At 41.7% G+C, this 27240-nt stretch overlaps 1 protein-coding gene across 14 annotated transcripts in view; it reads left to right on the top strand.

The window, feature by feature from the left end:
• The window catches only part of LOC309345631 (lethal(3)malignant brain tumor-like protein 4), a 57882-nt gene extending 31145 nt beyond the window's left edge, over positions 1–26737 (top strand). For 11 of the 14 annotated variants that reach the window (XM_081868850.1, XM_081868844.1, XM_081868853.1 and 8 more), the window contains 12 exons: positions 17–168; positions 2085–2161; positions 3568–3653; positions 5693–5803; positions 8110–8224; positions 8326–8425; positions 11039–11203; positions 11708–11845; positions 12349–12410; positions 13858–14024; positions 19821–19883; positions 24561–26737. In XM_081868850.1, coding sequence (XP_081724976.1) covers positions 17–168; positions 2085–2161; positions 3568–3653; positions 5693–5803; positions 8110–8224; positions 8326–8425; positions 11039–11203; positions 11708–11845; positions 12349–12410; positions 13858–14024; positions 19821–19883; positions 24561–24689 — 1365 coding nt within the window. In that variant the 3' untranslated portion in view covers positions 24690–26737. The remainder of the gene's footprint in view (positions 1–16; positions 169–2084; positions 2162–3567; positions 3654–5692; positions 5804–8109; positions 8225–8325; positions 8426–11038; positions 11204–11707; positions 11846–12348; positions 12411–13857; positions 14025–19820; positions 19884–24560) is intronic. The other 3 variants (XM_081868851.1, XM_081868845.1, XM_081868846.1) reach the window with 2 other exon arrangements.
• Positions 26738–27240: the final 503 nt, after the last annotated feature.

The raw sequence follows: 27240 nt of genomic DNA, 5'->3' as shown, positions 1-27240 counted from the left end.
TTCTCCTGTTCCTTAGCCAGTCACACCTTCTGGTTTTCGAGTGGGAATGAAGTTGGAGGCCGTAGACAAAAAGAATCCTTCTTTAATGTGTGTAGCAACCATTGCAGACATGTTGGATAATCGGCTGCTAATTCATTTTGACAACTGGGATGAAAGTTATGACTACTGGTAAGTAAAGAAATATCTCCTCTGTTCACGCAACTAGGGTATTGCTTGGCATTGCCTAGATAGAGAATGAATTTGAGTTAGGATGAGGGGGGTGCTAGTTCTGCATTTTGAGTCAGGCTCCAGTTCTGAATTTAGAATCATCAGGTCTTATTCACTTCCTGAATTTCTGAAGCTGTCCTACACACGCTTAAATTTCATTTAGATGTGTGCACCTTTCCTCCAAGTAAATATGTTTGGGCCCAGTTGTTTGCTTGTGACATTGTCAAAACTTGCAGAACTGTGTACAGCTCACATCTCTTTGAAAATCTAGGGGGACAATATTCTTTTACTTGCAAACTTATGCATGCTTACCATTTGTCATTATGATTTAATTATTTTAGAGGTATGTGTATGTGTATATAACTATAGATAGGTATATTGTTGCAATTTTGAGTCACCCTGGGAGTCCTGCAAAGGACCAAACCCCAGAATATATATGTAACTGAATAAAATAAACTGAGTCAACATTTAAGTTTTTCTAGCTAGGTCTTAGCTAGTAGAGAAGGATTATACAACTTGCCTTAGGATCTACATACATCTGGAACTTTCTTTGTTTTGTAACAGTTTTTATTCATTTTCATCTTTGAACTGTTTAACATGGTTGCATTGAGAAATATCTTTGTTAACATTAGAGCGTATGACATGCAACAATTACATAAAATTAAAAATTAAGCAATAAAGATACTGGGAACTTCTGAAGGTGCTCTAGACCCTCTAAAGGGCAGGCTGCCCTACAGTATAAGAATCATTGGCTTATCCCTTCCCATGCCTGCTGATTTCTCCATGAAAATCCAATCCCACGCCACAGCTGTATTTAGATCTGTTTCTCCCTGCCTTGTTTCTGACACCAAAAATACACCCAAATGGAGGAAAGAAGGTTACGGGAGACATTAGGAGGGGAGAATTGATAAGTATGTGAAAGGTTAAGCATTCTTTTCTCACATTCACCAATGCTTAACTACACATGTTCCTCATGCCCCTTCATTCACATTACTTTAGCAATTGTGCGTTGGGAATGTTCCAAGCTAGGGTCAAACTACACATCAAGGTTTAGGAGATTAGGGAATAGTTGGCAGGTGAAAAGGATAGATCGGTTGTTCCATGCAGTGAACTGCTACCCACTGAAGGACATCCAATCTGTTCTCATTTCTGAACCTTCTTTCCCATTGTATGCAAATTTTAAGTCTTTTGCAACCTTGATTACTAGAAGCATGCTTGGAGGAGAAGAAGAAGAGCACTGAGAATCCCAGCATATCAAATTATGCTGCACATACCAGGTTCCTGAAAAAAACCAAAACATCCTGACTTTCTTCCAAGTGGAACTCAAGGCAGGTTTTTAGCACAGGTGTAAATGCTTTGTAGATCAATGCAAATATATACAGTGGCTGCTCACACAACAGTCACACCAAGAGAGGAGAAGAGCCAAAAAGAAAAGACAAAGAATACAGGGGAAAGCTATTTTAAAAGGCCTGGAACAAAGTCTGAGAACCAAGCCTTCACTGACCACAGACAGAGTCAGTCTGGTTAGAGGGATGACTCCTCTCAATGGAAAGCAAGCATAGGGTCTGACTGATCCCTCCAGTAGGAGGCATCATCTTATCTTAGAAATGTCTTTCACCTGGATCTTCAAACAGAAATTCACATTTTTCCTGCCTTCCAAGCACTAGGAGGGATTATAACCCACTTGATACCTTCTTATGTTGAATAAGAAAAAACCCTTCACAGTAAGTTCCAGTGTTTTGGTCTTCTTGAAGACATGGTTTTATGACTTTTAAAGCAAGTGGCTTCCATGTATGATCAGGTTCAGCAAAGAAACATCGAATTCATTCTTTCATGTACTGGCTGTGACTGGAACTAGTTCTCTCTGTTTGATCCAGGTGTGATGCTAGTAGCCCTTATATTCGACCTGTTGGTTACTGTCAAGAGACTGGAACTCCCCTTACAACACCAGCTGGTATGTTGAAAGTTCACAAGTCCCTGTTGCATTCTAAACATTTGCAAGATGTGATCTGCTCTATGTGATTCAGATGTCTATGAGGTCTGTTCTGGTTTCTCCTCTCCAACTAATTCTGCTAGATTTGTAGAATGGGAGACACCTCCTGCCCTTCCCATAATTCCATTATGATAAGGTTAACTGCATGCTGGTGCTTGGTCACAAAATAGGGTCTTTGTTGACAACATGATGTATTGATGCCGGCTTAACAGCAGGGGGGTTCCTAACAACTCTCAGCATCCTTGGCAGACTACAGTTCCCAGGAGTCTTTTGTGGGAGGCCATGACTGTTTAAAGTGGTATGATATGGCTTTTGACATAAAGTGCAGATGGAGCCCTAGACAGGAGTTGGGATGGGAAAGGAGAATTGAGAGCAAAAAGGCCTTGCTTAAAAGCTCAAAGGATCTCCACAGTGGGCTGGGGGATCTTGCTGGTGTTATTACTGCTGACTGAGGTGACTGAGAACAGTGTGTCACACACTGTTCAGGGAGGAACAACTGTAGATTCGGGCCATTTGTCATGAATGCTTTCGTTTAGATTCCTGCATTGCGGGGGGTTGGATTAGATGATCCTCAAGACCCCTTCCAACTCTACTGTTCTATGATTCTATGAAGTCTGGAGGGCAGCTCACAATATTCACTTAAATCACCAAGTCTATTTTGGCCAATTAAGGGTGTAGAATTTCAACTTATAAGTTTTAGAGGTAATAAAGGTGCTTTAGAAGCCAGTTTACATACAGAAAACGCAGTAAAATTAACTTTAAAATGAAAATAAAAACTACTGTAGTTATCGTTATGATGTGGACCCATTTAGTGAATTTTCTGAGATTGCAAGAGTTATGAATGCTGTACTAGTTTCTACGTATTATAGACTCCATACCAAAGTCTTTGAGCTGGTTTAGGCTTGCTCAATTACTCCTTCCCTCACACTTTCCCTAACTACTACTTTTGTGCCAAACCATAGTTTGCTTTTGCACAAACACTGGTAAACTCTGGTTTGTGCTTATCCTCCAGACCAGAATTAAAAGCCATGATAAAAGTTTGCAATGTTTTGGAGGGCAAGAACAAGCTATCATTTGTTCATTTCAGATATGATGACAAGCTATGATTTTCCATTAAAGGGAAGGTATTGCAGTGCACATATGAAGGAGACAGCAGCTCGTACACCAATCCATGAAGTAGCATAGATGTAAAACAAGCCTAGGCACATAACCTGAATTGGAAGCTTACACTATATAAACATTTTTTAAAGTGATTTAATTTCTGATTTCAGTTCCCTTGCATAACAATGTATTGTTTGGTTAAAGTACACTTCCTATTACTTACAGTTGTGGTTAAAGACTGATAATATTCCTAAACCTCTCTGCAGAATACAAGGATTTCAAAAGCTTCTCATGGGAGAAATATTTGGAGGAAACTGGTTCACAGGCAGCCCCAGCAAGAGCCTTTAAACTGGTTGGTCAACATCTTTTCTAGTTTTATATTGGTGAATCACAACATTAAAAGCTATGGTTTTACTTTTGTATGGCTCTTAGTTATAGGTGGATGATTAGGATGATGATAGTTACTGCTGCTGCTATTTTATTTTATTATAATTATTTATGGAACATTGGGTGCAAGGCAAATTAGAAACCATGATCTAGATAAACTAAGTGGGTTACATGAAATGCTTTAAGGTAGCAGTATTTTTTTTTAAAAGCTGGTAAATGGCACTGGCTTTTTGAATTTTAAGAACATAAGAAGATCAGACCACTGGCCCATCTAGTCCAACATCCTGTTTTCACAGTGACAAATCAGATGCCTGTGGGAAGCATGTGTGCAACAGCATTCTGCCTACTGTGATTCCCAGTAACTGGTATTCAGGGAATTCAGATATTGTATTACTTATATGATGTTAGCCACTCTGAGTTATTTATTACAGTGGAGGTAGAACAGGGCCATCATGGTTAGTAGCTGTTGATAGCCCCAATCCCCCATGAATTTGTCTGATCATCATTTGAAGTCATCCAAGTTGGTGGCCATCACTGTGTTCCATGGGAGCAAGTTCCATAGTTTTAACTTCAGTAAGCCCACAACTTAATGGGGGTTAGGTTCTGGGGATAGAGCCTAAAACCAAAACTGCATACAGTGGTACCTTAATCCGTTCTGGAAGTCCTTTCTTAAACCAAAACCGTTCTTAAACCGAGGCGCGTTTTCCCTAATGACACCTCCTGCCACCGGTGCTCTTCCACCATTCAGATTCTGTTCTTAGACCGAGGTAAAGTTCTCAAACCAAGACACTATTTCTGGTTTTGTGGAGTTTGTAAATCAAATTGTTCTTAAACCAGACTGTTCTTAAACCGAGGTACCACTGTATAGTAAAAAAAAAAATTAAAAAAAATGGGTGCAGTGGTGGGTGGGATTACCAAAGTTTCTTTCCCCAGACATCCACCCTCTTTTTATTTATTTTTTTAATTGCCAAGCACATACAGCTGAGTACACACAAGTTAAATGCACGAAAGTTGTGAGTGTACTGTATAAGCTGTGTGAAGAAGTATTTTACCTTTAGTCATATTGGTACTGAAACAAGTTAACAAAGACATATCTCAGCAGCTAAGCAAAAATTTTAACATGGATCAGTTAGACCTAGACTAATCTAGGCCTTCCAGACTTGAATTTCTACTCAGAATTAGGTTAACTTCCAATCCTACATACAATTACTTGGTAAGCTAAGTGAACATGTGTTAGATTTTGATTTTAATTGTAGTTACACACCCAGAGGTTGAAGGTGTTGATTACTTGGTTTGCAGTCAAAAGGAATGCTCCTGGAAACATGCCTGTGCCTCCTTCGCATATAGCAATAAACCATAGCTTAGCATTATGGGAACAAGTCAGCTTGAGCTCCACTCTCTTTCATCTCCGCCCCCAGTATGTGCCAGAGGACATTCACTTTCTAACTTAAACTAATGTCATTACATCTGAACCACGCCAAACTACCTCGTTTCAACTTTGGTCTGTTGAAAAAAGCCATTTACCAGAAACCATAGTTCGAACTACAGTGGTACCTCAGGTTACATACACTTCAGGTTACAGACTCCACTAACCCAGAAATAGTGCTTCAGGTTAAGAACTTTGCTTTAAGATGAGACAGAAATTATGCTCCGGCGGTGCAGCAGCAGCAGGAGGCCCCATTAGCTAAAGTGGTGCTTCAGGTTAAGAACAGTTTCAGGTTAAGTACGGACCTCCAGAACGAATTAAGTACTTAACCCAAGGTACCACTGTAACTACTAGTTAGTTCAGATGTAATAAATTGTGGTTAGTTAAACCAGAAAGCAACTTCTTCCAGACACTCTGGCATGCACTGAAGAAGCTGCTGATGGTGCTGCCCAAGCAATCTTACTTTTTAAATGCTAGGCTGTGGTTTATCATTACGTCCAGACTGCATCTTTAAATTATATATGGCTCACCTTACTCTCAGTAATGCTTGACTGCATTTGCAATGCGTTCCTTTACAGCGCCCAGCTCATGGATTCCAGCCCAACATGAAACTAGAAGCTGTAGACAAGAGAAATCCCATGTTAATTAGAGTGGCAACCATAATTGAAAAAGATGACCATCGTGTCAAGGTATGTGCATTCAAATAAGCCATGGTGCTACTCTAAGATTATGAAAATAACATTACATTTGAGCTTTCAAGAAAGAAAGCATCTTCGGCAGTAATATGACAGCTTGATCTTAGTCCCCCCATGAATTGCAATGCTCCTGCTCACTATTACTGGATGCTATTGTAATGCCACTTATTCTGGAATGACATTTCTGAATTGATTTTTCTTCCCCTTGAGCAATTCTCTGTATGAATCTAACATAAATTTGCCATGTTAGAGCTCTCATACCTTGAGGGTGACTTGCAATACGAACCTCAACATCAGGTTAACCTCATTTTTTAAAAATGCTGAACGCCTCCACTCACCATCTTGTAATGAGTACATAAACACATCAACTTTGCATTCAACTCATTGTATAAAATGGAGGTTTGTCAGATACAAAGATTGAAAATCTCCCTCAGTTCACAGAATAGGTGAAGCAGCAGCAGATTTTTCTCAAGTGCTCCTAAGTGGGCTCCTTCAGTTTTTGTTTGTCAGAATTGGATTTAGGCTATAACAGCCCTCTTGCAAGGTCAAAGCAATGATGCTTATAGACCAACATTCTGCCTCTGAAAGTGCCTAATTCAAGATGCTCTAGAGGAAGCATATAAGAGACTAAGAAACTAAGAGTCTCCAGTTGAGCACCTACTGTGGTTTCATTAATAACTATTGATATACCTGTTGATTATACATTTGTAGTTTTCCATTGTTTGTTGATTATACATTTGTAGTTTTCCATTGTTGGATATCCACAGTAATTCTATTCTGTTTATCTGTCAATAAGGTTCTTCTAGTTCTAATGCTGTAGATTTTTATTAGAAGTCAAAAGTGATGCCATAAACTGATATTGGAACCAACAACTTAGATTTACTGGGTAGTTAGCTTTACCCAGAATGTATTTTTTAACCCAGGAAACTTAGCTTTACTGAGCAGTTTGGGTGGTTCCCCTCCTACTTGGCTGACTGGCTCCAGAAGGCAGTTCTTGGGGAGCATTGTTTGACTCCATGAGTTTTCCAGTATGGAGTCCTGGAGGGGTCAGTCCTGTTGCTCATGTTGTTTAATGTCTAAGTGGGGTCCTAAATAGTTTTGGAGCTCGTAATCAGTATGCTGATGACACACAGCTCTATTTCTTCTTATCATCTTCTGCAAGGGAGGCAGTGGACATGCTGAATCAGTGCTTGGTTAAGACTGGATGAGAGCAAATAAACTGAAACTTAATCCAGGGAAGACAGGTGCTGTTAAGTGGGTGCTTCCTCAGTCTGGCTGAGTGGTGTGCAACCTGCTCTAGATGGGACCACACTCCTGAAAGAGCACATTCATAGTTTGGAAGTTGTATTGGTTGCATTGCTGTCACTTGAGACACAGGTTGCCTCAGTGGCATGGCGTTCCTTCCTCCAGCTTAGGCTGGTGGCTTAACTATGACCCTATCTGGACAGGGATAACATGGCCACAGTAATCTATGCTCTGGTAACATCAGGATTGGACTATTGCAATGCATTTTAAACAAGTCTGCCTGTGACGTTTTATTTACTGGCTTTGTTTGTGTATTTATTAACTACAGGTGTATACTGCCTCTTTACACATATCTTCTCAAAGCAGTTTACATACTGTTTTAAATTCAGTACATAAAATGATAAAACAGTTTCACAAATGATTCAAAAGCAATTCAGACTTATTTCCATGGAGCACTGTGGCTAGCTACTAGTCCTAATGGTTATAGCAACCTCCAAGTTCAGAGGCAGTATGCCGCTGAATACCAGCTGCTGGGGAGCAACAACAAAAGAGGGCTTCTGCCTTCATTTTCTGCTTGTAGACTTCCAGAGGCTCCAGTAGGAAACAGAATTGTAGACTAGATGTGCCAAAGGTATGATTCAGCAGGGCTCTTATGTTCAAAAAGCACACATCCAGGTAAATCCCTGGTTGGGGGAAGAGTTTCACTTTTTTCTAAAGCAAAACTAAGGAAGATCAAAAGACTGTCCAGGGAATGTATTCCACAGCTCCAGAGCCACAACCAAAAAGATTCTGCTCCTATTAGAAGCTCTTAGAGTTGTTACAAGAAACATTATCTTATGAAAATGAAATAAAGAGAGATGATGAAGCTGTTAAGAGGTACGGATATGAACATGCATAGAAGACTAAATAGACTATGTACGTAAATGTAGATGAAAAGTTGATGTCTATCTGTAAATTTTAAAATGCAATTAAAATTAATTTAAAAAGGAAAAAAAGAAACATTATCTTACAACTTTCATTCTTTCTTCCTCCAATATGGGTTTCATCCTCTTTAGATACACTTTGATGGCTGGGACCACAGTTTTGATTTCTGGGTTGATGCTGACAGTCCAGACATTCACCCCATGGGCTGGTGTGCAAAAACTGGGCATGCCTTGCAACTCCCACCAGGTGAGACAAAGAATAATGTTGTAGTTTCTTTCTCCCCTCCTTACCTAATTATTTAAAACAAGACTTTGAAATCTATTCCTGAACAAGTTTTGTTTTTCTAGGGACTGCGGACCCATCAGGGGCAGTAGGACAGGGATGCCCTACTCCTGGTTGTCAGGGATTGGGTCATGTCAGGGGACCCAGATATGGAACGCATTACACGTACGTGTGCCCAAGAGTTATGGGGTAATTGCCAGCAGATTGTAGGGCAATATGTATCAGTTGCCCAGCACCTGTTTATTAAGTAATGCAGCTTCAGTGAACTACAAATATGAATGCGTGTCTCAGTTATAAAATGCTGTGCTTCTAGCTCCCTCTTGTGCTTTGTATTTGGCTTCACTGACAAGCTTTGTACTGACACCACAGAAAAGTAGCATCAGAACCTGGCTATACATATTACAACTACTCACATGAGAAGAGGCAGCTCTAGCTGTTTAGAATCTCATGGTTTCATTCCCAAAACTTTTCCAGCAAGAAGGGAAAGTTGGAGTGGCTTGAAGAGGTAACCTACAACATTCTCAACCCACCCAGGGGAAAGTTGAGACAAAAGAGCAAAGAACAGCTCCTTAGCTTGGGAAAGGAATTGTGTTTCATAACTGGCGCTCTCTCTCTCTCTCTCTCTCTCTCTCTCTCTCTCTCTGTGTGTGTGTGTGTGTGTATGTATGTGTATGTGTGTTTAGGATTTCCAGTGTTTGTTGGGCAAAAAGCCATTAAATTGCTTCTCCCCAATAAACTCTGTAAGATTTAAAAATTAATAAGGCAAAGTCAGTAAGGCAAAGGCAGGACTCCCTCTTTTAAGCAAGGAGCTGTTTCTACTACGTTGACTCATTGACACTCTCATAAGTCGTTCTAAAAATGAAACTAAAACCAAGCTGTGCAATGGGATTCTTGCCGTTAAAATAGCTGACTGCAGATATAGGCTCTGGCGGGATACATGTTGCGCAACCCAGGTGCAGCACTAAAAAAACGCAAGATTACATGGACTCCTCTGCTTTGCATCTTGCTTTCTGCATAATATTTCCTACATAATAAAGAGAAGATTCATAGCCTACTTCCTCATGAATTTTGGGATTCTTAAAGACCTCCAGAGTGCTCCTTTCTGTTCTGTGCCATTAAGCTGGTGCAGGATTGCATATTAGAATGTTCCCCCATGTTAAAAACTCCCAGATTGTAAAAAGGTAGCATATTAGGATAAAGAGATTGTTTTTTCCTTCCTCCAGCCTTCTCCCTTGATGTACTAACTGGCCGTTTAGAGGAAGCTCTTTATGTGGGGGGAACAAACATGATGCATATGTTTTGCGGAGTGACAATATTGTTGTTTTGTTGTTTTTAGTTATTTCAAATTTGTATACCCCCTCCACAGCAAAGCTCTCTGAGTGGAATTACATTAAAAACCATTTGAAATAAAGTTTTCACCTGTCACCTGAAATCCAGAGTGGAAGGTGTAAGTGAACTTTCTTGGACAGATAGTTTCATGGCTGATACATATATACTGTCCTTTAATCCAAAGATCTCAGAGTGAGGGACAATTAACCTTCAATAAATAATAAAATAAATAAATACCAATAAAAATCAGGATACATAAACCAGCAGTAAAACAACCAGATTGGCATAAAATCAATCACACTTCCCAAATGCCTTTGTGAAAAGACACGCTTTAAGCTGGCATCAGAATAACATCAACATAAATGTTTGTCAAATCTTAAGGTGGATGAGATTCCAGATATGGGAAGAGGTGTTTGTTCAGATAGTCAAAAACTTGTGTTTATTTTATTTTATTTTATTTTTGAGGGAGGCAAAGCTTGATTTACAGGAAGGAGAAAGAAACTTGTGTTTAAAGGTCAGAACCATTTGGGGTGGGGGTGGGGAAGAGTAACCAACCTAAGTTTTCTCAGACCTGTATAATATGGTCCCAGTGTCCAAAACAAGTGATGCAATTCTATTGGAAGACTAGGTTGGTCTTGAGAATCTTAGCCATTGAAAAGGCTGCCGAAATGTAGGCATTTTTTAGCAATTGCCTTTCTGTGTTTGTGCCAGCTCACATCCCCACCTGCTCCTTTTGCTTCCTTCTTTAATGTGTGTGTTTATTTGTATTTGTATTTCTTTATTTGTAAAATTATTTATATTCCACCTTTTGGGGCACAGCCCCTCAAAGGTGGCTCACAATATCATAAACTGATGATTAAATACAGTGGTTGAAAACATGGACAAAGGCAGCAGCATTAACAATTATTACAAGGGTGGTTAAAACAGAGGCTAAGAAACAACTATGCAGAGCTACATTTTGAAACAGCTCGAAAGCAAAAGCCTTTAGGAAAAGGCAGTTATAAAAAGATGGGTGTTGTTTTTTTAAAGACTTGTTCTTTACATTAAGTCACTCTTCTCTTGAGCTGACCCACCATACCCCCTGCCTCTGGCTAGCTTTTTATGTGCCCTGTTTCCTGAATTCTGGGCAAGATTTTACTTTCATTCATCTTGCCCCAAGCTCATTCAGCTACTCGGTGTTGTTGAAGAGCAGTCATTTTGGCAGCTGATGTCCTTTCCTCCTCCTTTCGCTGAAAACTGCATCTCTCTGCAGAATTTCTGTTTTAGCCTGTGGCTGCTAAGCATTTACTTCCCAGGAGCCTTTATCTTACATGCCTGCCATTTGTTGCTCTTGCAGAGTTGCTGTATTATACTGCTTTGCTAGTTAGTATAGGCCTCGGAGGGAGAAGGTGGAACAATTAGGTTGCATAATATTTTTCTTGTGGAAACATTTTTCTGCTTTTGATGTAGATTAGTTGGCTGCCCATATTCTGAAATCAATCGCAGCAGGGAGAGTTCTTTACAAGATCGTCTTGGTGGAGAAAAACCTTCACCCAGTGCTAATGTTCAGAAGCCCAAGAAACCTGAGACTTCTGCAAGACTTACAGACCTTCAGGAAGACTCTCCACAGTCCAGGTGAAGTTTTAAACTAAACCTTAAGGTCTACCGTAATATTGGGCACATTTATTAAGCTACTCTTGCACTGGTCTTGCTTTCCACTTGCCCCAGACTCTCCAGAGAAGCTTCCCTGGTGCCAATATTGTGATCTTTTTGGTGCCAGGCAAAGATGTCCCTGTTCTCTCAGGCACTTGAGCAATTATACTGTGTTGGTTTTGTGGCCTTTTCCTGACAGCAGTTGTTGTTAACTCTGTTGCTGGGAGGGGAAAGATTCTTGTTTTGTGACTGATTTTGGTGGGGAACCTTTTTGTGTATTTTTAATTGCCCCACAGAACTTAATTAGAGTCACTGACAGCTGAGCCAGTCCTATCTGCATCACTGCATCCTTTCCTGAGGACTTTGCCAGGCTTTATCTGCACAATCACAACCCTTAATTTGTGAGGATTTGCCCTGAGTTCTAATTCATGGCTAGTTGGGAGTGTTGGGAAGTGGTTTTTATAGACATAAATATTGTATTCTTAGTAGAAAATCATCCACACAAGATGGGGAGAGATCAGGACGGAGCAGTGTCCACAGTCTTTCTGAGCAGTCTGAGACCAGCCAAGAGAAGGACTCAGTGGAAGGGGAATCGTCTGCTGTCACTAAAATCAAATCAAAAGGGTAAGCAAAGTTGTTCAACTTGTTAAACCTACTCCCAATAAAGTTTCCCACTTGGACTATTTAGTTTTGAAGTGAAGGGGAAATGTTGGGATACTGATTACAGATGCAAGGGTAGCTTTCAAGGAGAATTAAACAAATTCGTGGAGTATCAATAAATGTACCTGAACAATTCGAAAATCAGTTAAAAGTGACTGAGTCAATTTCCAAACCATTTTTTTACATTACAATTGAGTGATCCTCAGCTGGCACTGGACCCAACAATTTCTATTCCAAAGGGGTTAGCGGCCTGTGGCAGCATAAACTTAAAAAGTTTTAAAGGGTAGCATGTATTGTGACATAAGCATTTGTGAATCAGAGCTCATTTTATCAAATGCTGGCTAACCATGCTACAAAAAACATTTTAAAGTCTTTTATTCAGCTCCGTGATTTAAGTGTTCTTTGGAGAAGCATTTCTGTCTCTTCTGTATAATTGTTTGCCTTACTGCCGAAATCTGTGTTTTCAGGATTGGTTGCTCACGTAGCTATATACAGCTCCAGCTAGTGAAGCAGGAGGCTGATGGAAGAGGTTAGTTAATTCTGTGTTTGTGCTTTTTAAAACCATTGAAACAATTGTGGAGTTACTGGAAATTTGGTCATGAAAATTATAAGGTCAAACTATTTGGTTTGATGCTTCCTGCCGCTTACATTTCTCCCACCTCTTTTCCTCTGGCAAACCTGTTAAAATGAATATTAATTGTTTCTGCAGAGATCAGATTACTCATTGGAGAGCCATAAGTGTTCCATCTCTTTCCACTGACCACTGGTCAATATAACAGGTGCAACCCACAGGGAGAGCTGTCTTCACTAGAGAGATTTCCCTGCTTCAGCTCAGAAAAATCTACAATCCATATAAAAAAGTGAGGGCCCACAACAAAAAGTAGTGTATCCCCAGCCTGTAATTGCTCATCTTCTAGCAAGCTTATAGCACTAGCTCACAGAGGAGAGGTTTCAGGAAGTGGGAAAGGAAGAGGCTATAGCTCCCCCCCACTCCTTTCTCACCCTTCCAAAAACTTCAACCACTTGTGCTGTAACAGCACCAAACAGCTTTATTGTTGTGTATTTGGGGGAGGGGTCATGTTGTTTCCCTAACAAGCTCCTTGTAAAATGCAGGGAGGGGAGTTGTACAATCTCATCATAAGCAGCCCCTTTGAGCCCCAGTATTCCTCAATCATTTTTAAACTAGGGGAGGAGTAAGAACACAGCATTTCACAGACTGTTCAGTACTTGATCTCTTATAAGCAGTATATCTCAGTTATTTGAAAATGCCACTAGATGTCACTACAGACCTTTACAATAACCATCACTTAAAAGGTCCTGGTGTTTTGAAATACCTTTCTTTTTGTGTATGTGTCCCGGTGGAGGAGGGGGAGCGGCAAACATAATTAGCTAATGTTGTTAACCCAATAAATCATGCTAATGTTGCTAATCAAAGAAATTGTGCCATGCCATGTTAATCAGTGGCTCCAGTATATGCTGCATAGATAGCCACAAATCTTTACTGCACCATGACACAGCAATAATCAGATGATCTTATATATATGAGAGGGATAGAGAGGCAGGCAGGCGGGAGATGTTTTCTTGTTCTTAATGCCTCTATTGTTTGACAAATGGAGACTGATACTAACGTCTGGAAGGAACTGCCAACCTTCCTGACCTTGGAGTCATCTCTCCAGGGATGTGACCAGTGCTTGTCATTATCTTGTATGCAGAGTGCTCTGAACAGGCTGGATACAAACTGTAAACTGGAATGGTGCCATTAATTTCCATCTGAAGATGCAGTTACCCAACCTCCTCCTCCCTGGCAATCCCTCCTGTGTTAGCATCGGGGCATCTCTTCCCTGAGAGCATCTGTAACAGCACAGGGCTTTCTTCTTTACCTTTTTCGGGAGGGATGCTCCAGCCCTGCACTTCTAAATTGCACCTGAACAAGGACTGACTCATCTTCTTTCCTTCCCTGCCCTCCCTCTTCCCAGACACAGCATTTGCTCTGCAGCAGGCCCTCCACCAGTCTGTCTTCATGCCTTCCCTTTCTGCAAACCCTACCCACCGCCTCCATCTCTGCTGGGAACAACACTGCAAGCTACTGCCGGAGGTCTCTGGCCTCACCGCCAAGAATGTGGCCAAATGGAGTGTTGAAGAGGTGAGTTGTGCTTCCTGATCCCCCCCCCCCCCGTCTAATTGGAAAGCATTTTTAATATAGTGGTAGTGATTCTTTTCTTCCTCTGCTTTACAGCTGTGGCTAATTCAGAACTTTAGATCAAGACACATAGATTTGCACTGATCCTTCCTTGTGCAGCCATGCCACTTTTACCAGCTGCCCCCTTTGGGGCCTCTTTCGACAATGGCCTTTTCTGTGCTTGTCTGCTGCTGACTCACTTTACATTGCAATTGTCCTGCGCATGCTTGCATGACTGTGGCACAGAATACCCCCACAGTTTGCATGATTGCTGACAGACTATGGGTTTACAGTCAAAACTAACGTTGTGCTTTGCTGCAAGCCAATATGTTTCCCCTGCAGTCAGGCATTGAGTGACACAGCATATCTGAGCCGTGTGCTGTACATTTGCACCAGTTGCCTTGGGAGTTAGCAATCGCTATACCACAGGCTGAAAGTGACAAAGAGTGGTTTTGTTTGAGTTGATGTGAGCCGGTAGATGAAAGTCCATTTGGTTTGACAATCACTTGGCCCTATTTTGAAAATGTATAAATTATACTTTTTTCAAGGGTTATGCTTCATAGTAGTTGCAGTAGTTGTTCCTGTAAAATTTATTCATTTATGCTTCAAAATTTGGAGATGTTTGATATCATGAAAGACTGACACTTCCAAAGTTTGAGCCAAATGTTACTACTTTATCATTAACATGTTATGATTATTATTTTGATTAATACAAATATATGAAGCCATCTTATACTGGTCTTATTTTTATATAATAATATGATTTGCCATTACATGAATGAGACTCGAGTTCACACATTCACCTTTCTTGCTCCAGCAAAGCCATGAGGAGGAGATATAAAGCTTTCATAGAAACATAGAATTGCAGAGTGTGAAGGGGTCCCAAGGGTCATCCAAACCAGCCTCCTGCAATGCAGAAATTCTGCCCACAGTCATCCCTGGGTGGGCTCGAACCACCAAACCTCTGGTTAACAGCCAGAGGCACTGACCCATTGTGCCACATTCAGTATTATGCCATACCCTCCAGATGCTGTTGTGCTGCACCTTTTATCATCCCTGACTATTGGTCATGCTGTCTGGGGCTGATGGGAATTAGAGTCCAATGCCTGGAGGGCACTGTGTTGGTCACCCCTGGGCTTTAACTATGATTTATTAAAACAAAACAATTGAGTATGCTCTTGACTGCCATAGTTCTCCTTCCTAGGCTAGAGAGTAATTGTTGTGAATATCCCTCTCAGTCCTTTTTAGGCAAAGAGAGGCAGCTGCAGTAGAACTGTAGCTTTCATTCTGGCCTAAGCCAGAATACTTCAGTCGGTCAAGCATTGCAAAAATATAGAGCTCCAGATACAGATTGCTTCACAGTTACATAGTGGTCCTTATTCTGGCCTGGAGAAAGAGTGAGGTGACTGGAGCTTGAAACATTTTGATTGGGAGCAGATTACTTCTTTGCATAGGGTGCAGTCATAGTTAAACTGTGGAACTCACTCCTGCAGGAGGCAGTGATGGTACTTGGATGGCATTAAAAGAGGATTAGGCAGATTCATGGAGGATGAGGCTAGCAATGGCTATGAGCAAGGATGGCTATGCTCTGCCTCCCCAGTTTAAGGTAATGTTTCGGAATAGCAGTTGCTATAGGCCACAGGAGCCAAGTGTGCTCTTGGGCTCAGACCCTGCCTGCAGGTTTCCCCCAAGCAATTGGCTGGCCACTGTGAGAGTAGGATGCTAATCTAGAGAGGGCCAGTGGCCTGATCCAGCAGTTTCTTGAGTTGTTATGAGGGGGGAACACTTGCTTGTCCAACTTAAAGCCTCCTCGACTAGTTTGACTTCTGAAGGAGAAATCTATGTATTCAGAATACAGCTTTTGAGACAACACTATAAAATAGTTGAGCTCTTTTTAATATTGCTGATCAAACAATTATTAACGATAATATTCTTTCTGCCCACCATGCTTCTTTAATCCAGTTAAACCCTAATTGCAGGGGGAGAATATTAAACCCGCTATCATGCTTCATTTATTTTCTTCACCTTAAATATCCTTGAGTTTATCTGTATTTTGGAGAAGAACATCTCATTCCAATTTCAAAATCCTGGCTGTAGAACTACTACTTAGTGGGTCTGACTGCACAGACATTCCCTAGCCAATCATCCTCCTAGGATAGGAAGTGAAATTTATTGGTATGTGGCACTTAATTTGCTTATCACAAATGCTGTAAGCTCAGAAGGAACAGCACTGTGAAATCATTGGGGAACTGCCCAACTTGCATTTTGATCTTATGCATGTTTTCTCAGATGAAAGCCTCACTAGGTTCAATGGGGCTTTCTCCCAAGTAAGAGGCAAAGGCTGCAGTTCTGTGCTCATTAGTATTTGAATCCTGAATGTGTCATAGTGGTAGTGGAAGCAGCAGTGCTTCTGAATATCAGTTGCTGGAAACCACAGGGGGCAGAGTGCTGTGTGTTCAAATCCTGCTTACAGGTTTCCCACAGGCATCTGGTGGGAAACCTGTAAGCAGGATGCTAGACTTGATTGGCTGCTGGCCTGATCCAGCAGCCTCTTCTTGTGTTCTTCGTAGCATGGGCGGAACTGAACTTTGTTTATGAACTTAAAATTGGAACAAGGAACCCACAGCCTCTGTTTAAAAAAAGGGGGGAGGCCTCCAGCATTAAGTTGTAATACTAATGAAACCAAAGAGGACCTTTTAAATTTAATTTTAGGAAATTGCTGCAGAAGTAGGAGTGTTTCTCCTTCATTGCAAAATCTCAAGGAAAGGCTCATTCTGAATAATCTTTACCCTCTAGTGAGAACTTATCATTTGAGTGTTGATTATTTCTCAAATGCTTCTTAAAATGTTTTCTAAATGTAACTGGCTGGGAGGGTGATTTTGTATCATGTGTGACAGTTTTATCTCCCTTTTAGTTAATCCCGCAGAAGAAATTAATACACGGATGGGAATCCTGTTCAAAGCTTAGCAAGGCTGGTTCCTCTTTGCAGAATTTCAAAACGACAGTGTCAAATCCTACTTTCTTTTGAGCATTTTTTTTACTGCAAACAAACACAGTTTAAAGCATTTGCTGGGTGAACTGAGGATCTTTTACAATAGTGGCACCATCTGCAGTGCAATGGGATGTGTTTAACAATGTCCAAATTCCTAGGTTTCACCTCCCCATATCTTAATGGAGCATATTATGAAAATTACCCTTAGCAGTATCCATTGGAATTTAATCTGATCTTGCCCCCTACCAGCTAGGAGCAACTTTTCATCTCTATCCCTTCTTCTCCCTACATGGGCCTCCCCCAGAACCATTTTTTATTCTCTTGTGCATGTTGCCGTTCATACAAGAAAGGCTGGGGCAACTTTTGATCCAGCCCTTGAGAAGGTGCTGTAACTCAATGGCAGAGCACATGCCTTGCATGCAGAACATCCCATGTTTAATCCCTGGCATTTCTAGTTTAAAATGTTCAGGTTGTAAGTGTTATGAGAGACCCCCTGCAGGAGTCTCTCGAGAGTCTTCGTTAGTCACAGTAAGCTGTACTGTTCTTACTGGACAAACAGTCTGACCTGGTGTAAGGCAGCTTCCTGTGCTCAATAATCCCATATTGCTGTCATTACTGTGTCAACCGGAGTTGCAGGTTTTTACTATCTTTTAGGGTGAGACTTGCTTACTGCCATGGTCTAATTCCTGTAATGCCAACATAAGGATATGCATAATAAACTAGGAAGGATCTTATGCAAAGAAACATAAGAGAGGAATTTATATTCATATCGGTAGTATACTTTTCTTATGCAAGCTGAGAGGCAAGGAGTTAGATAACCTATGGTATATAAAGGAGGAAATTGTTTCTGACAGTGTCCCTTGTAACTATTTGTCCTTTGGTATTGGTGATAGGAATGTCACATTTGTAACAGCTCAAGGTCTGTATAATAGAGTTAATCCCTTCAGGGAACATGAGGTTACTGAAAAATTGCCGGATCAGAGCATGTTTTATTTTGGGGGGAGCTATACAAGTTGAGAGTTGTAGTAAAATTTATACACTCCTTCCATTCTCTCTCATCTTCTGTCTCTTAGGCCCCAGGCCATTGTGAAGATAGCCTGGCCTACACATGCAACAGAATGAGCCAGTAGAAAACATTCTACTGCTACTCACCAAAGGTGGGGGGGTGCCACTTTTGTGCGCCCCCCCATGAAAAGCTTTCAGAAAGAAAATTAGCAAAGCAGGGAGTGGATTGGGTTAAAAGCTTTGTCCTTGATTATTTTAAATATTGTCTACAGGGAGGTTTTTCCCCAATGGGGAACACTCAAAAATGGAATCCCATGCCCCCTCATCTGCAACTTGAAGTGGTTAAGTCCATTCAGCTACCTCAGGACTCTACCTCATTCTGCTGTATGTGTAAGGCAGGCTGGTTATTCCTGGATTGATAAGGCTTCGTTGCTTCAAATTCATTATTTGTTTTTAAACTCATCCTCATGTTGTTTCTCTTTGTGTTGCAGCTAAAGGTATCTGTAGTCCAATATATGTGTCCCTGCATCCTCTGCCAGAAAGCAAAGGATCCAGGAGCACATCTGTCAGGGGCTCAGGAGCAGAGGCAAAGGGAAGAGAGGAAATGGAGAGCGAAGGGGAAGAATCCGAGGGGAGCGTAGGAGAAGAGGACAGTGGCCCGAGGGATTCCATGAGCCTCTCCAGCGAATCGGAAGATTCACAGAAGGGGGCGCCAGTGGCCAGGGGTAGGGGGTTCCCAAGGGGAACGCCCCAGGAGCAAGGGGGCAGCAGGGACTCCCAGAGCAGTAGTTGGAAATCAGGACCAGCTTCCCCACCAGAGCAGAGTGGGGGGGAAGAGTCCCAAGTATCGGGGCCAGTGCATTCCCCACCAGGGAGAGAAAAGGAGGCAGGGCTGACCACGCCTCCATCGGAGAGTCGGACAACGGAGGGGAGGTCAGATCTGGCCAGTATCCCGGAAGAGGGAAGCAGTGACAGAAGTAGTGTAACGGTTAGGAGAAAGGTCACTGGGTTGGCGCGAGAGGCAAGTTCAAATGTACAGGAGCGCGGGACAGCAGAGAATGAGGATTGGGAACCGGGTCCTAAAGCCCGCCGGAGGCAGGGGGAGGAGCTAAGCGACTCAGCGTCGGAAGAGTCCAGAAAGGGCAATGCCCCAGCGGGCAGGAGGACCCAGAGGAGGAGAGAGCAGTGGAAAAGGTGGAGCAGGGCTAGGATCTTAAACTGGTGTCAGAGGGGAGGAGACTCAGACGGGACTTCGCCGATCTAGGGTTTAAGACGTAGGGCTGCACGCTGTGGCTTTGAAATGGAAACTGAACTTCAATAAAGACTTTTGTACATTACGACAGCCTAGCGTTGGTCCTCTGTGAGCTGGGACCTAGAGGCAGCTCTGACAACATCTCTTTGACCGCATGCTGCTTTGCTAGTGCGCACCCATGCACAATTGAGTTGTCCCAAAGTTTGTCTACCTTCAAGGCTTCTCTTTCCTTAGTGCTTGCTAATCGTCTTGTCTGTGCTATATTACTATACAGATCTACGTCAAACCTTATATCAACTCCAGTGTTGTTTTTTTATATAAAAAAATGGAAATAATGTAATAATTAATTCTTATCATCTCTTGGTTAGATACAAAGAAAGCAAAATCTTAATGTTTGCAATATTTTGTTTGAATGAATGAAAAGTTGTTTTTTCAGACAGGACTTCTTTTATTATTAGGTTGCTGGACAGCCCTTTAATAATTCTGTCTGTTATTTCCCACACTTCATTAGGTGGCTGGATTTGTCCAGCGTCTTCCTGGTTGCAAGGATCAGGCTGCTCTCTTCCGACAAGAGGTAATCCAGTGCTATGTAATGCTAATGGCAGGCTACGTCATATTGCTATCTGTTCCATTTGGATAATGTGTGGCCCTTGGAGGGGGATATTGAGAAGAAGAAAAATCAAAACAATGCACCAAAGTTAACCACATCAAGTTCTGAGAAAATTCTCATTCCACAAATGCTTTGTATTGTGGAAATTAAGTAGATTTGCATATTCTGGTCTTTCTACATAATTCTGCTTTCTTAATCATTGGAGGAAGGCATGATATAGAGCAGGGCTAGCTAACATTATGCCATTCCAAAGCTGGGGGACTATACCTCCCACCATCCCTGCTATGCTAGCAGGGACTAATGGGAGTTGGAGTCCAACAGCATGTTGGTGAGTACTGGCACCTTTCTTTCTAGAAGAAAAGCACTGCTCATTTGGCATGTAGTGGATAGCTTTATGATCAGGCTGAAATTAAACCAAATTGAAGAAATATCCTCTCTGCGAGACTTTGGCTAAGAAAAAGATGTTGGTGACAGAATTGCTGAAATCTGCTTTAATAGTCCATTAGCAGCAGCTGAGCTGCCCAGACACACCATATTTAGGTACATAATTCTAGAGATGGTAGGCTGTTGTGCTTTTATTTTAATTTTTATTTACTAAATGGCCATAGCTGATGTGAGAACAAATTGTGCAAGCTATGTAAAAAGGTAGCCAAGTAGATTGGGTAAAGCTGCTAGCGATCTGCAGCCAGAGAATTATGCCTGTTTGGGGGCCAACAGTCTGAAGAGATCTTTCTGAAACTTGAATAGCTTGGTAGTAGTTAGAACTGGAAAGAATGAAAGAATCCAAAAGCTTTCTGCAGTGTTTTCTCAATATGAGTAGAACTTGATCAAACATTCATTCTTCATTTCTGAACACACACATTTTCATAGAATCATAGAATTGTGAAGTTGGAAGGGATCCCAGGGGTCATCTAATCCAACCCCCTGCAATGCAGGAATCTCAGCTAAAGCATCCATGACAGATGGCCATCCAACCTCTGCTTAAAAACCTCCAAGGGAGGAGAGTCCACAACCCCCTGAGGGAGACCATTTCACTGTCGAACCGCTCTTATTGTCAGAAAGTTTTTCTGTGTGTTTAGTCGGAATCTCCTTTCTTGTAACTTGAAGCCATTGGTTCAAGCCCTACCCTCCAGAGCAGGAGAAAACAAGCTTGTTCCCTCTTCTGTGTGGTAGCCCTTGAGATATTTAAACATAGCTATCATATCTCTTCTCAGTCTCCTCTTTTCCAGGCTATACATGCCCAGCTCCTTCGACCTTTCCAGACCCTTGATCATCTTGGTTGCCCTCCTCTGTACGCGTTCCAGCTTGTCAACATCCTTCATAAATCGTGGTGCCCACAATTCTAGAAACCAAGGAGCTGGACTATTAAATGACTTGCCAAAGGATAGTGTGGACAGAGAACTTTCTGACTCCTGGGCTGAAGCCTTTGATGCCCAGCTGTACTGTACAATTAAATTAGCATCCTATTTAGCTGATTACTAGTTTCCAACTTTTTTAATGCAAGTCAAAACTTTTTCATCGATCTGTTCAAAGCTTTAATCCTCTTTAAATAAATTAGCATAAGCTATAATTTGGGGGGCATTAAGCTCTTGACCTTCATCATATTGAGCTGCAGTAAAATTTCACTGTGTGTGTTGGGCAATGATTGTATGGATACTTATTTTTATATTACTGTTTTATATAAGCTCTTATATAACGAATTTTCATTGCTACTCTTCAAAGCCTTTTACAATGGGTATTTTTTTTCATTTCCTCAGTATCATTTGCATCTTCCCATCCCATTCGACAGTGGAATTTGCTGCCAAGGAGTGTGGTGGAGTCTCCTTCTTTGGAGGTCTTTAAGCAGAGGCTTGACAACCATATGTCAGGAGTGCTCTGATGGTGTTTTCTGCTTGGCAGGGGGTTGGACTCGATGGCCCTTGTGGTCTCTTCCAACTCTATGATTCTGTGATCTTTCCCACATATAGATGGAAAGTTGAGCTGGCAACTTAAAATATGTATTTGTACTCGATCCTGCTCAACTAAACCCCAATCGCACACTACCAACTTTAAATTTGCAGTCTTTGAATGTAACTATTCATAGTCTGTGTATTAAAAGAAAGAATTGCTGAAGATGTTATTCTGTTGTACCTCTCTAATCATTCTCTTTTGGGTATCTAACCTGTCCTCATTCCACCAGGGCAAGCTGCAGCCCAGTGGTAGTTAAACTACGCTGGTGCTTCCGTTGCTGGAAGACTAGTCACTGTTCTGTGCTTCCTGAGCACAGCACATTAGCAACATGCTGGGCTTATATAGCTCAGTTGGTAGAGCATGAGACTCTACCAGGGAGTTGCACCAGATGACCCTCATGGTCCCTTTCAACTCTACAATTCTATGATTCTAACATTACAAACCAGTCATTTGTTTTATTGTAAGCAATAGCCTTCAAAATATAGCATCAAACACACAAAACATGCATTATTTAGTAACAGCAGATAAAAACTAACCACATTGGAGAAGAAAAACAACAGGTCTTGGGTATTCTTCCTATCACCCCCACTGTCTACTACATTCCTGTCTACAAAGCTCCTTCTAAGTTTAGCCACTGAAACCGCAAACAAAGCTGCTTTGAAAATTATGTATTTGTCTACATCATTTAACAAATATGTAAACTTAACACTCCAATGGTCAGCCTACTATTCTGGCCAGAAAATGGATCCAGCAATTCCTTACTAGGAGTGATTTAGGAACAAAACAGTCCATACATGAACGGGCCCCTCAATAGCTGCTGCCTAAAAGGGCAAAGCTTTCCTTCACAAGTAGGGTTGCCATACATCCGGGATTTGGCTGTCGGAAACAGTATCTGGCCAGAAATCATTTAAATGTCCAGGAAAATCCTGATGTATGGCAACCCATGTCGGAAGTGTAGATTTTGGTGAGTTTCCTTAAAAATAGCTCAAAAACTTCTTTTTGAGATCTTGCAAAAGAAAAGAAAGCTCAACTGCATGCACAAGGCGCATCACATTTCTGCCTTAACAATTGAAGATTCCATAGTTTGCATCTGAAAAGAGAGAGAGAAGACTTTTAAAAATAACACTACAAGAAGGACAAATGTAGCAAAAGCAGCAACCATTTCCCTGGATGCCTAAGCAATTGTACAACCACTGACAATTCATAATACAGTAGTACTTCCGGTTGCGGACGGGATCCGTTCCAGAGCTCCGGTCGAATCCCCAAGGTTTCCGCAATCGGAGGGACTGCTTCTGCGCAAGCACGCATGGCAAAAACCCGGAAATATACTTCTGGGTTTGCCGCTTACGTGTCCCAAGGTTTACATAAGAGGAGGTACAGCTGTATGTCTCATGGATAACGTTCCTATCAACTCTACATAGAAAGCACCAATCAGCATCACAAATGTAGAGCATTAGCAGCACATGTGCTAAGGTTGGAACAGGGTTGTTCATCTGTGAAATATTGTTTCCTCATGTGGGTTGTTCCTCCCACTTACTCTGGGGCATGAAAATTAGAAGATTTTATCCCTTCCACTAGAAAGCAGCCCTCTCCTCTCCATTTCTGCATGCTGGCAGAACTTGAGGTGAACTCTGCTTTTCGTTTCTTTTCACTGCAGATAGAAGCCCCCCCCCATTCCCCCTCCTATTTCCCCTGCTAGGTCCAACCATGGTCTGTCAGGAAAGCAAAGGGGTTATTGTTTAGGAGTAGTAACAGACACACCACCCAGCCACCTCAATGCAACACAGCCAAGTGGGGTGTGTAGTGAGGCACCTCTAAAGAGAATTTTGGGTGACCCCATGTACAACCACCTTAAAGTTAGCATAGTAATTTAGGGATGGGGAACCTTGGGCTTGGGGGCCAAATGCAAGGACTCTTCCCATGCTTCTGGCTTACCTGGATGGAGGAGAGAGGAGTGTGTTTAAAGCTAGCCTTCTATACAGAGGTAAATTTCATATTTGTTGCTCTGCCCACGTTAGCCTCTGGCCTGCCCACCACTGGTATATCACCCCTGGAAGGTTCCCAGAAAGCATTGTGCAGCCCTCAGGCTGAAAATAGTTCACTGCCCCTTGCAGTAAGGGAAGGACCTTGAGACTGTTTCAGCATATACCATATATATAATGAAGCACCATTTCTCTGTTGAATTGTAAAGTACAAAAGCTTCTCAGACATTGGTTCTGTTCTTACCAAGCAATGTATGAAGCTCCCTTAAACAGGGTGGACCTATTGGTGCATCCAGCCCAATCTTGTCTGCTTTGACGAACAACTGCTTTTGGGTCTCCGATATATAGAGTTCTTCCCCAGCTCCTGCTTTAGCTGCTTTTGACTGGGGATGCCAGGAATTGAATGTGAGACCTATGGTGTGAAGGACACTTGGACACTTCCCCACCACAATAACTTTTTAAAGTAGCCATTTCTATTCAGGTGCTTAGAGTCTATAACCCTGTCCTCCCTTACAGAAAGCGGCCACCTGCAAAAGATCTGAAGTACACTAAAGGATACTGCTTGGAAAAAGCTTACCAAGGGTGTAATTGATTATCCTATCAAATGTCATTCTTAGTGCCCTTCCCATGCTGTGTTAATTTTAAGCATATGGAAGCTGGATTGTCCCAGCCGTAATATTGACTTTCTTTTTCTTTTTCCATCCACCAGCAGATCGATGGTGAAGCCTTCCTTCTCCTGAACCAGTCAGACATTGTTAAAATTCTGAGTATCAAGCTGGGACCAGCACTTAAAATATACAATGCCATCCTCATGTTCAAGACTGCGGAAGAAGACTGAAGCAGCCCCTCCAGGACCAGTCTGAGCCAGGAGATCAGAGCTGGGAAAGGCCTTCAAAGAACAACTCAGCAGCAGAGATCCATGTTACTGAATATTGAGCAGGTCGGGACCTTGGAAAGGCAGTGGTCTAATTGCATTTCAGACTCTGGAACCTGCTGAAAGGATCCCAAAGAAGTACAATTTCTTCTGCCACTTGGAATGGATTTAGTGGCTTCCCTTCTAGGAAGAGATTATTAATTGTGTGTTTTTTCTAATTGAATATGGGTATGGTTAAATTGATCTTTTGTGAAGATCTTGATGATGCCTCCAGTTATAAGAGGAATATCGGGTATTGCTATTGGTGGGGAGCCAAACTGACTAACCTGTTGATAGTGCCTAAAAGAGAATCCAAGTTATCACTGATGTCCATGACGACTTCTTTGTGTGCAGAACTTGGGGATAGGCTTTAAGGGAACAAGGAAAGAGACAGATTCTTCAAAGCACTGCTGTTGAAATCCTCATCAAACACCTGTGCTTTTTTCCAAACTTTTGAATTTTTATTCTCTTTCAGCTATTCAAGCACTGGCAATTATTATTTTGGTCTAGCAGGATTTGGCAGGGAGTAAGGAGTGCCAGGAATGAAGTCTGACTCCATACCATTGATTATCAAGCTATTATACCTGCACTTCAAGCTGTGCAATTGCAGAGGTTAAGAGATGAAATGAAGATAGGTCTAATAAAGGCTATTGGGAGATTGTTCCAACAAAAGATAAGTCAATCACTTGGGTGGAGGGCTCCCCTAACTGAACTGTAGGAAAACCTCTGGAGAGCCATAACGAAACTACTAGAGTATGTTTTAAATGTTTCCATCTCCCTGTGGTTCAGTGCAAGGAAAGTTTAGGGATGGCACATCCCTCTCTGTAGTGATCTTTCTGAGGCAAGAATTGTTGGAAGGAATCTGGAATCCCCACTCTGAAGCATTTGTTTTGAAAGCACAGCGGGTTAATAAACAGGAGTATCTAGTGTGGACCACTTAAGCACAAAGGAGCCAAACGTACAAGCTACTAAGGACTGCTGCCTCACATCCTCCATTCAGTTCAGTAGTAGTCTTAGACTTTAGAATGATATCTGCATGCTTTGCTGTGCAGCAGACCAATCTCTGGGAGCTTTTGCTGAAATGCACAGGACCATATGGGTAGATGAAAAAATAAGCGGGGCGGGAGGGGGGAATGCAAGGTGCCAAAAGAATATTAAAAGAGAGCAATTTGACGCAGATCTTCACTGGGGAAGGCAGATTCTGAAAATAAGCTCAGTTTGTCTATGGAGACATTGCCTTTACACCTGCAGCAGGTAATGGCCATGTAGTCCATATTTCTGTTGCTGTCCCCTAATTAGCAGCTCACACTGTACAATAATATTGGGTAATGTAGGCAGTCATTCTCACGTCTTCAACCCCTGCCCCATCAAAATACAATATAACTTGGGAAGGGCACATGCTCTAATGTTCCTCCCTTCAGATGTGGAAGAGCTTATGAACCCTCTCATATAACTCCTCTCTCTCTCTTGCATGCACATCAAAGTTACCCCTCATTTGCTGCCCTGGTGTTTAGCAGACAATAGAATCCCTTGGACTAGTGTCTCATCTAAAGCAAGCCAAGCCTTCTGTTTATTTAATGTCAAGCCATTTTTAGGGTCGATAACTGTTTAAACTTGAGGGAGTAAAAGGGAACTTCTGTATAGCATAGCAAGGATACTGCTCTGTTGTTAGTGTCTTACATCGTTGACATGAAGAATGTGAGCTGGCAAAGGATGCTCTTCCTATTGGTCAGTGGTGGTATGTCTTTCTCTCCTTTTAACTTACCTTATAAGCAAATGTGTGACATTTCTGTGAAGAATGGTGTCAAGCTTTCTGTTACATCCACTTCACATACATCTCTCCACTTTTGATCTCCCAACTATTTAAGAGTCTCTGTAACCTTCCTGAAGTCAAGATGACATAAGACTTGTAAATAGTCCACAATCCAGGCTGCTGAGTCTGAACAGTATTTAATAAATCTGCAGAGGCAATATGTCTCATAGCTTTCTATTTTTGTATAAGAAGCTAAGAAGTTTAAGCCTTCTACGTAGAAGAGCTATCATTGAAAGAGTGTGATAGAGAGAATCTCTATTAATACTTGAGAGAGAGAACAGAAGACAGGATGCCACATGACTTTCGCTGTAAAAGAGATATTCCATATAATTTTTATGGTGCTGGGTAAGAGAGGCATTTTAAAAAAATACATAATCTTATTTTATAAGAGAGTATATTTTCCAAAGGACATTTTCATCTTAGTTTTCTCTATGTATACTTCTGGCAGATGTGAAGAAACAATGGGCACCTTTAGCAGGGCAAAATTAAGGCCACATATATGCAAATTGTAACTGCAAGTTGCACATTCATGCAGTAAAACAGTTCAGGATATTGGTTAAATGCAAGCAGAACTTTTGAGGGAAGCACTCAGTCCAACTGGCGAGCAGGAAACATGGAAACAGACTTCTTGGTTTTTTTCTTCTCTTGTTCTTGAACTGACTC

The sequence above is a fragment of the Podarcis erhardii genome, assembly GCF_964252035.2.
Source record: "Podarcis erhardii genome assembly, chromosome: 7".
NCBI classification, from domain to species: Eukaryota; Metazoa; Chordata; class Lepidosauria; order Squamata; family Lacertidae; genus Podarcis; species Podarcis erhardii.
Note: the sequence above shows the minus strand (reverse complement) of the source record. Positions and strands in the feature narration are given on the sequence as shown.